The 10411-nt window shown below is 49.9% G+C and overlaps 1 protein-coding gene across 1 annotated transcript in view; it reads right to left on the reverse strand.

Annotated features, from left to right (window-relative positions):
- Nucleotides 1-615: 615 nt before the first annotated feature.
- The window catches only part of LOC309355737 (polyunsaturated fatty acid lipoxygenase ALOX15B-like), a 43140-nt gene continuing 33344 nt past the window's right edge, over nucleotides 616-10411 (reverse strand). The window contains exons 11-16 of the mRNA XM_081886829.1: nucleotides 9428-9631; nucleotides 8412-8498; nucleotides 6324-6493; nucleotides 4053-4275; nucleotides 2986-3156; nucleotides 616-1132 (exon numbers count right to left, since the gene is read on the reverse strand). Of these exons, the coding sequence (XP_081742955.1) occupies nucleotides 953-1132; nucleotides 2986-3156; nucleotides 4053-4275; nucleotides 6324-6493; nucleotides 8412-8498; nucleotides 9428-9631 (1035 nt within the window). The 3' untranslated portion in view covers nucleotides 616-952. The remainder of the gene's footprint in view (nucleotides 1133-2985; nucleotides 3157-4052; nucleotides 4276-6323; nucleotides 6494-8411; nucleotides 8499-9427; nucleotides 9632-10411) is intronic.

Raw genomic sequence — 10411 nt, forward strand, 5'->3', positions numbered from 1 at the left:
TCTCTCCTAAGTTACGATGCTGGAACATGAATGTGCCTTACTGTATTGCCTCCACCAAGAATTGTAGTTCCCAGCATCAGGCACAAGACAAAGCCCCTTGCACATTTTAATTGCCCCTCCTCCCCAAACTGTCGGGACGCGGGTGGCGCTGTGGGTTAAACCACAGAGCCTAGGGCTTGCCGATCAGGTTGGCGGTTTGAATCCCCATCACGGGGTGAGCTCCCGTTGCTCGGTCCCTGCTCCTGTCAACCTAGCAGTTCAAAAGCACGTCAAAGTGCAAGTAGATAAATAGGTACTGCTCCGGCGGGAAGGTAAATGGTGTTTCCGTGCGCTGCTCTGGTTCGCCAGAAGCCACACGGCCCGGAAGCTGTATACTGGCTCCCTCGGCCAGTAAAGCGAGATGAGCGCCACAACCCCAGAGTCGGTCACGACTGGACCTAATGGTCAGGGGTCCCTTTACCTTTACCCTACCTCCCCAAACTAACATACCTTGGAATAGGTAAAGAGGGTTTTCTAGACATGAACAGGGAGCAGTAGGCACATTGGTAGCAAGCAATTGACTGAATAGAGAGGACACTCTACGATCACTTGCAAGCAATCCTATAAATGTAAAGATTGTAAGTCCCATTGGATTTCTGGGGTGTGGATGCAGCCTTAGTTCACAGAATCGACAAGAGAGTCTCAACGAAAATTACCGTTAAAAAAAGTTTGAAGGTGCCTTTCAGTTTATGTAACTTCACATTAGCCAGAGAGGAGTTCGGAAAAATCTTAAACACTGACAAACATCTACATGCTTAGTGCACTACATACAGAAGACAGAGGATCTTGTCGTGTCTCATTTTACATTCTGAACTTTTGAGAGGAATCAACTCGTAATATAGCTTAGCGCTGTTACAAGACGGACCGACTTTGTAACGCAGGTCAGGCTGACATTGCTAAACACACCCGAGACCTAAATCGAGATGCTGTTCTCAATCTGAGGCGGGTTCAAGTAGTTGTAGGGGAGGGGTAACGATTTGTTCCTCTCGTTGATTTCCTCAGAAATCTTAGCCAGGTCGTTCTGGAAGTCCACAATGAGCCGCTTTGGCTCGTCCTCAGTGAAATGTTCATCGGGATAGTGGCCCAAAGGTCTCTGGAAAAGATTCGGGAGAAATCAGTGGTGAAGACCGTGCCTCAAACTCCCATTTAAGTTGCAGTGAATGTCTCACATTCACAATCCTAAAACACAAATGTAAAACTCCTTGGACACCCCCACATTTGGAAATATTCACAACGAAGTCAAGTTTTTGTCCTCGTATGGTTTTTTTAATGGGACTGCTAGGCCAAATGTAGACTGCTGTAATGCAGGGATGTTGAGCTGGTGGTTCATCAGTTGTTGCTTGACTACAACTCCCATCATCCATGATCACTGCCTATGCTGGTTGGGAGCTGATGGGAGTTGGAGTTTAGCAACATCTGGAGGGCCACAGGTTTCCTGCCTGTACTTAAATGTAGTCCCCCCAATGTGAGCCAATAAATATATAGATTTGTGTCTTTGAGTTAATGATTTGAGTATGACTTCGTAAGATCTGAAAGTTATCAATCCTTTTATTCAAATTTGTAAGGGACCTTAATTTAAAGCAATCATCAGACATACTGTTGAAACCCTTATTCTCCCCACAATAATTCATTTTAATTAACAATTGTATAATGATTGTGGGGGAAATAAGAGTTTCGATAGTATTGCCTGATATTATTCTTCACGGAGTTTTGAAACAAGCATTTTAATGTTTGTGGTTCTCACCCATTTTTTCTCTTGTGTACCTTTTCTTTGTGGAATTTATTAGAATCCAAAGAAGAAATTGTTTTTTTAGACTAATAATTTTGCAAAAATTCCATTTTGAGGCTGAAATTCAAGAGTTTAGATATAAACATGGAGCGCTAAGGGCAGATCCACAACATATACCTTGGAAGTCAAACAGCTTAGTTCTCGAACATTTTGGCTCCCGAACGTCGCAAACCCGGAAGTGAGTGTTCTGGTTTGTGAAGTATTTTTGGAAGCCAAACGTCCGATGGTGCTTCCATGGCTTCCGATTGGCTGCAGGAGCTTCCTGCAGCCAATCAGAAGCTGCGCTTTGGTTTCCGAATGTTTTGGAAGTCGAACGGACTTCTGGAATGGATTCCATTTGACTTCCAAGGTACGTCTGTATTCAGAACACATTTGACCAACATTTAAAGACATGACTTCCCTCAAAGAATCTTGGGAAATGGAGCTTTCCCCTCACAGAGCTACAATTCCCAGCACCTTAACAAACTACAGTTTTCTGTATCATCTGGGAGAAGTCATGTGCTTTAAAGGTGCATCGAATGTGCTTTCAATATATGAGGTGTATCTGGCCCTAAGTTTCTTTTTATTATTATTATTATTTAGTTTTTATTATTCACAAAAAAGAAACAAAACAACAGCAACAAAAAATACATAATTTTACAATTACAAATTTACCGATTCAAAACCTGTATTCATCAAAACAATAAAAACAAAACTATACACCCGTGTGGCTTCCCTCCACCTCAACTTTACGTCCTTAAAACAATAATCTCTGTTTTACATTGTGTCTTTATACTAATAATTATCTATCCATTGTTAGTTTTATTTTAGATTGATTCATCTTCACATACTTTATCTAGGCATACCGACACATTACCTTTGGACCAGTGTTTTTTTCCATATAATCCTCAAAACATTGCCATTCCTTCCTCAAATTCTGGTTAGACCGATTTCTTACGCCTGCCGTTGATTTGGCCAATCCTATAAAATCACTTAATTTGTTTATCCAATCCTCCATTGTGGGGACAGTCCACAAGATTAGAAAAGGTTATTTTTATACGCCACGGCCGCAGCTAGAATATTGCTGGCAAGGAACTGGAAGGGAGATCTGGCTCGAAGTTTCTTGACACAGAAAATCTGGTACCTAACCGAGTGCTTCCTTCACTCCAAATCCTTACCGTGTCTCCTGCCTCGTTGCTTAGCAACCACAAGGAGCAGAGGGCGATGCAGGTGGTGTTGACCTTAGGGAGGGTCTCCAGGACGGTCTCCAAGGTCTCTGTGCCCTTCATGGTGGGTGGGGGTCTTCTCATGGAGGGCGGGCTGTTGGGGATCCATGCGCCATAGTCATACTGTGGGCAAGCAAAGGACCAAGTTAAATTAGGGTTACCAGACGTCCCCGTTTCCTGGGGACAGTCCCTGGATTTGCGAATACGTCCACGGACAAATTCCGTCCCTGGAATGTCCCTGGATTTCATCTAATGTCCCCGGGAAACGCAGCAGCAGCAGTCTCAACAGCCCGGAGCATAGCTGTCAACCGTCCCTTATTTGGTGGGAAACTCCCTTATCCCAGCACCGTGTTCTGCTGCTGCCCCTTATTGATGATGTCCCTTAAATTTCCCGGGTTTCATGCTCGCCCGGCTGGGGAGGGAAGCAGCAGCTCAGGGTCCTCCGCCGTGAGAGAGAGAGAGCGCACACGAGCTGCTGCATCTCCGTCTCTCCCTTTCCCCCTCAGGGGCGCGTTGTGAGGAGACGGGTGGCGGCGGGCGGGCGGGCAGCCCCTCTCTTGCGAGACTTCCGCCACGCTGCCAGGGGAAGCCAGAGGCGACTGAGGAGGCGGCCTGAGGAAGAAGAGGAGGGGATGGGGAGAGACGCAGAAGGGCGGTGCTTCAAATAGAGGCCAAATCTATGCTTTGCTGCTCAAGAGGGGAGTGAGTCACGTGGATGAGGATAGGAAGGTACCGTATTTTTCGCTCTATAGGACGCACTTTTTCCCTCCTAAAAAGTAAGGGGAGATGTGTGTGCGTCTTACGGAGTGAATGTAGACTGTGCAGCTATCGCTGAAGCCAGCACAGCAAGAGGGAGAGCTGCAGAGTGCCTCTTGTTGTGATGTCTTAGCGTGATCCTCCCTCTTCAACATTTGATTCAGAATTATTTTTTCTCTTGTTTCCCTCCTCTAAAAACTAGGTGCGTCTTATGGCTGGGTGCATCTTATAGAGTGAAAAATACGGTAAGTGTGGCCTCTCACCTGGCCAGAGTTGACAGCAGCGTGTTGCGCTGAGCAGGTGAAGATCACCATTGTCAAGAACTTGGTCAGCTCCTCCATGGTCTCCAGAGACGAGGGGGCACCGGAGGTCTTCCTGTTCTTGAAGGCTTCCTTGAAGATCTCTCGGATCCAGGCCTGGAGTTCCGGGTCGCTCTGGACGCGGTCGTCACTCTTGTAGTAGAACCGGACAAGGCTGGCCACGAACCTGGTACATGAAAAAAGTGCATGCTGTGAGGCCTTGCCAGGCGTCGATCCAAGATGGCAGCTGCCCCACCTCCCAACCAGGTTCTCTCTAGGTCAGCGGTTCTCAACCTGTGGGTCCCCAGATGTTGTTGGACTACAGCTCCTGAGCTCTGACCTTGCTAGCTAGGGGTGATGGGAGTTGTAGTTCAAACACATCTGGGGACCCACAGGTTGAGAAAGGCTGCTCTAATATAATAATAATAATAATAATAATAATTTATTATTTGTACCCCGCCCATCTGGCTGGGTTTCCCCAGCCACTCTGGGCGGCTTCCAACAGAAATGAAAAATATACTAAAATGTCACATATTAAAAACTTCCCTGAACAGGGCTGCCTTCAGATGTCTTCTGAATGTCAGGTAGTTGTCCATCGCCTTGACATCCGGTGGGAGGGCATTCCACAGGGCGGGTGCCACCACCGAGAAGGCCCTCTGCCTGGTTCCCTGCAACTTGGCCTCTCGCAGGGAGGGAACCGCCAGAAGGCCCTCGGAGCTGGACCTCAGTGTCCGGGCAGAACGATGGGGGAGGAGACGCTCCTTCAGATATACTGGACCGAGGCCATTTAGGGCTTTAAAGGTCAGCACCAACACTTTGAATTGTGCTCGGAAACGTACTGGGAGCCAATGTAGGTCTTTCAAGACCGGTGTTATATGGTCTCGGCGGCCACTCCCAGTCACCAGTCTAGCTGCCGCATTCTGGATTAGTTGTAGTTTCCGGGTCACCTTCAAAGGTAGCCCCACGTAGAGCGCATTGCAGTAGTCCAAGCGGGAGATAACCAGAGCATGTACCACTCTGGCAAGACAGTCCGCAGGCAGATAGGGTCTCAGCCTACGTACCAGATGGAGCTGGTAAACAGCTGCCCTGGATACAGATTTGACCTGTGCCTCCATGGACAGCTGTGAGTCCAAAATGACTCCCAGGCTGCGCACCTGGTCCTTCAGGGGCACAGTTACCCCATTCAGGACCAGGGAATCCTCCACACCTGCCCGCCTCCTGTCCCCCAAAAACAGTACTTCTGTCTTGTCAGGATTCAACCTCAATCTGTTAGCCGCCATCCATCCTCCAACCGCTTCCAGACACTCACACAGGACCTTTACCGCCTTCACTGGTTCTGATTTAAAAGAGAGGTAGAGCTGGGTATCATCTGCATACTGATGAACACCCAGCCCAAACCTCCTGATGATCCCTCCCAGCGGCTGCATGTAGATGTTGAAAAGCATGGGGGAGAGGACAGAACCCTGAGGCACCCCACAAGTGAGCGGCCAGGGGTCTGAACACTCATCCCCCACCACCACTTTCTGAACACGGCCCAGGAGGAAGGAGCGGAACCACTGTATGACAGTGCCCCCAGCTCCCAGCCCCCCAAGACGGTCCAGAAGGATGTCATGGTCGATGGTATCAAACGCCGCTGAGAGATCCAGCAGAACTAGGAAACAGCTCTCACCTTTGTCCCTAGCCCGCCGGAGATCATCAACCAGTGCGACCAAGGCAGTTTCAGTCCCATGATGAGGCCTGAATCCCGACTGGAAGGGATCCAAATGGTCCGCTTCTTCCAGGCGTGCCTGGAGTTGTTCCGCAACCACTCGCTCAATCACCTTGCCCAAGAATGGAAGGTTTGAGACTGGGCGATAATTGGCCATTGTGGCTTCGCATCTAAAGATGGTTTTTTAAGAAGCGGTTTGATAACCGCCTCTTTCAGCGGGTCTGGGAAGGCTCCCTCACGGAGGGAAGCATTCACCACCCCACGAAGCCCATCGCCCAGTCCTTCCCGGCTAGCTTTTATAAGCCAGGATGGGCAAGGATCCAGGAGACAGGTGGTTGGCTTCACTCGTCCAAGCAGCCTGTCCACATCCTCGGAGGTAACAGATTGAAATTGATCCCACACAACTTGACCAGACAGGACTCTAGCACTCTCCCGCCCCGGCCCTGCTCCCACGGTGGAGTCTACTTCTTCCCGAATCTGAGCGATTTTATCTAGGTGTTTACGGCTCCCATCCCTGCCGGCGTCACCTCTCTATGGCGGCCCAAATCTTCAGCCCATCGTCCCGGTAGTGGTAGTTTGCGATGGAGGCGACATCGCGGGCCTCAATGTCGTCGGGGAGGCAGAGGGAGGCATAAGCCATGCTGTAGGTTCCTTTCCCCACTATGGGCACGATTCCTTTGTAGCCTGCTGAGGTAGCCTGGGGGAGGGGGAAACAGTCAGACGTGAGTATTCAAAGGGTGGGACAGGACAGGAAGAAAAGGCGTTATCTTCAAGCTCCCTGCACTGCGAGAAAACCAGGTCATTACAGTCATATCTCATGTTACGGTTGCTTCATGTTACGTTCTTTCAGGTTATGTCCTGCGAGCGACCCGGGAGCACCGGAAAGGGTTAGTTCTGGTTTCCGCTGCTCGCGCATGCACAGAAGCACAAAATGACGTCATGCGCATGCACAGAAGCAGCGAATTGCAACCCGGTGTACACAGATGCGCCGCTGCGGATTGCACTCTTTTCATGTTGCGAACGGGCCTCCGGAACGGATCCCGTTCGCAACCAGAGGTACCACTGTATATTTCGTTCCATTTCCAAATTGTGTGCCGCTTTTCTAGATGACGATACTGAAGGAGAAGGGTTGTCGGGTTCAGCCTTAGGGGGCAGGTGGAATAAGTTCCACAGCAAAATAAATTTGCAAGTAAGCCTTTCTCATTCTAAAGATAAAACGTGGAATATTTTATCTATATCGGTATTCCGAAGTACGGGCACCAACAGATTTAGATGGGAGGCTGGGGTGAGGGGACGTGGGGACCAGACACTAAAAAGTGGAAATTAGCACACTGATTTTGGGTTGTTTGTTTCACTTTCCCTCTCCTTTCGGATCCAAGGAGCATAGACGTAAGAGGATGGTGATAAGAGGGTGAGGCAAATTTTTATATTATATGCTGTTGTTGCTACAAAGTTCTTAGCCATGGACAATGCTGGATTCTGGTGTGACACATTTAGGTGCATGAGATTTAAGATCCCATGTTCAAAAATGTCCAAGCTGGAGAACAACTTGAGATACATTTCCGAATTTGACCCTTTGGGTGCAGATTTCAAAGAAAAGCTGCTGAACTGCAGACAGCATTTTCTGCATGGACATCTCTCCCATCGCTTGCTTCTTTGTGCAATTTGGGCCGGTGGGGGCAGCTAATCTGGCTGTGCTGCCCCAAGCTAAAGCAGAAAGATGCACATTCTCATTCGGGTCTCAAAATCCATCTCTGAGAGCAGGCAGGAGGATGCACCACAGGGTCAGAGGAGGGGTGGGGTGTGGGCGGTACGCCCTGGGTGTCATCACTGGGGGGGGGGGTTTACATTCGGGACGCTGCACGCCCACGACTCCCAAGCCTACCCCGAGCTGTCGGGAAAAGGCGTGGAGCTACGCTGCCTTGTCGGCAGCCTTCCCCACTTTTCCCTTTGTTTTGAGAGCTTGGGGGAGGCTTGGGAGTCGTAGGCGGGTGGCGCACCATTGCCCCCGCGCCTGGGCTGCTTCCTGGGGGGGGAGGCCTCCCCCGAGCTGCCAAAAGGAAGAGGGAAGGGAGTGTTAGTTTCTGTATGCCCCTGTGCAGTGCTTTGGAGTCACAAGACTCTGTTTACATTCCAGAGACATTCCAGGCTGTTGGAATTCTCACGGAAGACAGGAGACGGATGTAACATTACTGGTTTCCTGTTCCTTTGTTGTTCAGTTGCTTTCTGCTCTCACAGAGAGAGGATGATTTCTTTTCTGTCTGCGTAGCTTAGAAAACAAAGCATAGCGATGTAGCCATAAATCTCATCACTTCCGCGTGCTGTTTTGATTCTCTGCGTAACGGGAACATGCCTAGAGGCCGTTAATCACGCCGGAGGCGATTCCGGAAGGTGAGCTTTATCAGCTCGGCAGAAAGAACGGAGATTCCAACAGGGAGGAAGGCTGTTGGCAAAGCAGTGTAGCTCCCTCTTTCCTCACCCAGGAAGCAGCCCCCATGGGCGTCTCGCCCCCTGGGACGCTAGCCCCGCCCCCAGATGCACAGCAGCTAAGCTCTGCCTTTGATGCACCAGACAGACAAGCAAACTCAAAAGGGGAAAGGGGCCTTCTCTCTTACCAGGTCCATCATTCCACCTTCCATGATGAGCCTGACCCTGGCCAAAGCGTTGATCTGGAGGGTGTATCGGAAGTGTGGGATCAGGAGCTGCAAGGCGGGAAAGAAAACCTGTTTGTTAAGTTGTGGGTGAACATATCAGACGACACAGCGATTCTTCAATCTTGTTTATTCACAGGCCAGAACAGAACTGAACTGGAGGATTCAGCCAGCCTGCTTATATAGAGCTCCACTACAACGCAACTGTAACAACTTTCTGTAACTAGCCAATCACTGAATGTCACTTTCAATCCCTTATTTGCATATGTGGACCTGAGTGAAAACTGTTAGGTTGTGGGTGAACATATCAGACGACACAGCGATTCTCCAAACAGCTCTTGTTTATTCACAGGCCAGGACAGAACTGAACTGGAGGATTCAGCCAGCCTGCTTATATAGAGCTCCACTACAACGCAACTGTAACAACTTTCTAAAACTATCCAATCACTGAACGTCACTTTTGATCCCTTATTTGCATACCTATCTACAGTATCCCCCTGCTGTCCCAGGGTGAGAACTTCAGTACTTAACACTGTTGGAATCCTTGGCCTGGAGAGAGACTTGAAAGTCACACAGCCGAAACCTTCAGCCAAGGCACTGGATCCAGCTCCCTTTCAGTCCCAAAACCAGGCAGCGCGATTGCACACCTCTCAACAGGTCACAACACAAAAAGGTACTGGGCTGTGCTCGACTCACAAGTAAAACAGGCCCAGCCTTGCGGCAAGAAAGATCCTTTCGCGGGGCACAGATTCTTGTCCTTCGCCCTCAGGCAGCGGCACACCCCTCTACCCTCATCCCGCCGGCACTTCCAAGATGGAGTCGCTCCCGTTCAACCTTTGGGTTTCCCAGGGGCTGCCGCAACGGCAGGAGGGGGGGGTCCAGCGAAACCTTTTCCTTGCCTTTCCTCACTTGGCTGTGCGAACCCTAACGTGACCCTAGGGCCGGACGCTGTTCCTTCCCCACCCTCGCCGCCGACGTACCTTGAAGACCGGGTGGCACAATGGCAGATGCCTCAGAGTGCAGATAGCAAAGACCTCGGCCACCAGGTGTGTCTGGAGCAGGTGGGAGATGTTCTGGTGGACGTGGAAGTCGGCGTTGCGGACCCACATCTTAGCCAGGGTCCAGTCCCACACGGAGTCGCTGGGGAGGAAGATGGGGTTGTTGGGTCCTGGAGTTTGTCTCAGCTGAGGGAAAGAAGGAGAGGAGTTTGTGATGGGGTGGTCGGGGTGGCTGAGGAGAGAGGGTGGGGTAGCAGGTTGGGAAATGCTCCCCCTCCAGCAGGTTTGGGGTTCGAGCCAAAGTGGCTACTTTCTTTGCCAGAGCATGTTGTGTTTGTGTTGGGGGGGCAAACCTCTCCACTGCCAGTAACCTCAAATACGGAGGAGGCTGAGGCCACATTCCATTCAAGCGCTACGGTACCCCTTTAAACAGCCATGGCTTCCCTCAAAGGATTCTGGGAGCTGTAGTTTGCTACAGTGGTTGGGAGACTCCCCCCCCCCCATAAATCCCAAGAGGGATTGGTTGTCAAGTCACTCTGAGAATTGTATCTCTGCGAGGGGAATAGGGGTCTCTTCACAATTTCCAGCCCCCTTAACAAACTAAACTCTTGAATTTCAGTCTCAAAATGGAATTTTTGCAAAATTATTAGTCTATAAAGCAATTTCTTATTTGGAATTGAATACAGTGGTACCTCGGGTTACATACGCTTCAGGTTACGGATGCTTCAGGTTACAGACTCCGCTAACCCAGAAACAGTACCTTGGGTTAAGAACTTTGCTTCAGGATGAGAACAGAAATCGTGTGGTGGTGGCAGCGGGAGGCCCCATTAGCTAAAGTGGTACCTCAGGTTAAGAACAGTTTCAGGTTAAGAACGGACCTCCGGAACGAATTAAGTTCTTAACCCGAGGTACCACTGTACAGCTCTCACAATCCTTTGAGGGAAGCCATGGCTGTTTGGTATCATA

The sequence above is a fragment of the Podarcis melisellensis genome, assembly GCF_964234715.1.
Source record: "Podarcis melisellensis genome assembly, chromosome: 13".
Taxonomy (NCBI): Eukaryota; Metazoa; Chordata; class Lepidosauria; order Squamata; family Lacertidae; genus Podarcis; species Podarcis melisellensis.